At 43.1% G+C, this 425-nt stretch overlaps 1 protein-coding gene across 2 annotated transcripts in view; it reads right to left on the minus strand.

Annotated features, from left to right (window-relative positions):
• The window catches only part of RPA2 (replication protein A2, 32kDa), a 22,091-nt gene that overhangs the window by 1,853 nt on the left and 19,813 nt on the right, over window positions 1–425 (minus strand). Inside the window, exon 8 of one of the 2 annotated variants that reach the window (XM_010830150.1) lies at window positions 37–403. The exons of the other annotated variant lie outside the window; for it this stretch is intronic. Coding sequence (XP_010828452.1) covers window positions 224–403 — 180 coding nt within the window. The 3' untranslated portion in view covers window positions 37–223. Of the gene's footprint in view, window positions 1–36; window positions 404–425 lie in introns of those variants that run through there. 2 annotated transcript variants of the gene reach the window in all.

Here is a 425-nt window from a genome sequence, read left to right on the forward strand (position 1 = left end):
TCTCCCGCATTGTAGGTAGACGCTTTACCATCTGAGCTACCAGGGAAGCCCATCAAAAACACAGAAGAGTAGTAATAAGTTTCAAAAGGATGTCAGTTGAGATCTTTTATAGATGAAATCTACTTCCTAGAAGTCAACTTGCCAATTATATGGACAGCTGGAGACAAGAGGTTGCAAAAAAAGGTCCAACTGGAAAATATCTTGGGTACCCAATTAGATCCAGTTATTCTGCGTCTGTGGATTTAAAATGATCATCATCCACGGTGGAATAGATGTGTCCCTCGTTGCTTAGAAAATCCACAGCTAGCTTGATTGAGGCTACGGACATGTGTTGGAGTTGGTTCTTGAGATTCTGCAAGTTCAATCCTTCAGGTCTTGGGCAAGCCTTGATCAAATTCAGCACCTGGTTCTGGGCCACAGTGAGG

Source organism: Bison bison, unplaced genomic scaffold (assembly GCF_000754665.1).
Source record: "Bison bison bison isolate TAMUID 2011002044 unplaced genomic scaffold, Bison_UMD1.0 scf7180017864516, whole genome shotgun sequence".
Classification (NCBI taxonomy): Eukaryota; Metazoa; Chordata; class Mammalia; order Artiodactyla; family Bovidae; genus Bison; species Bison bison.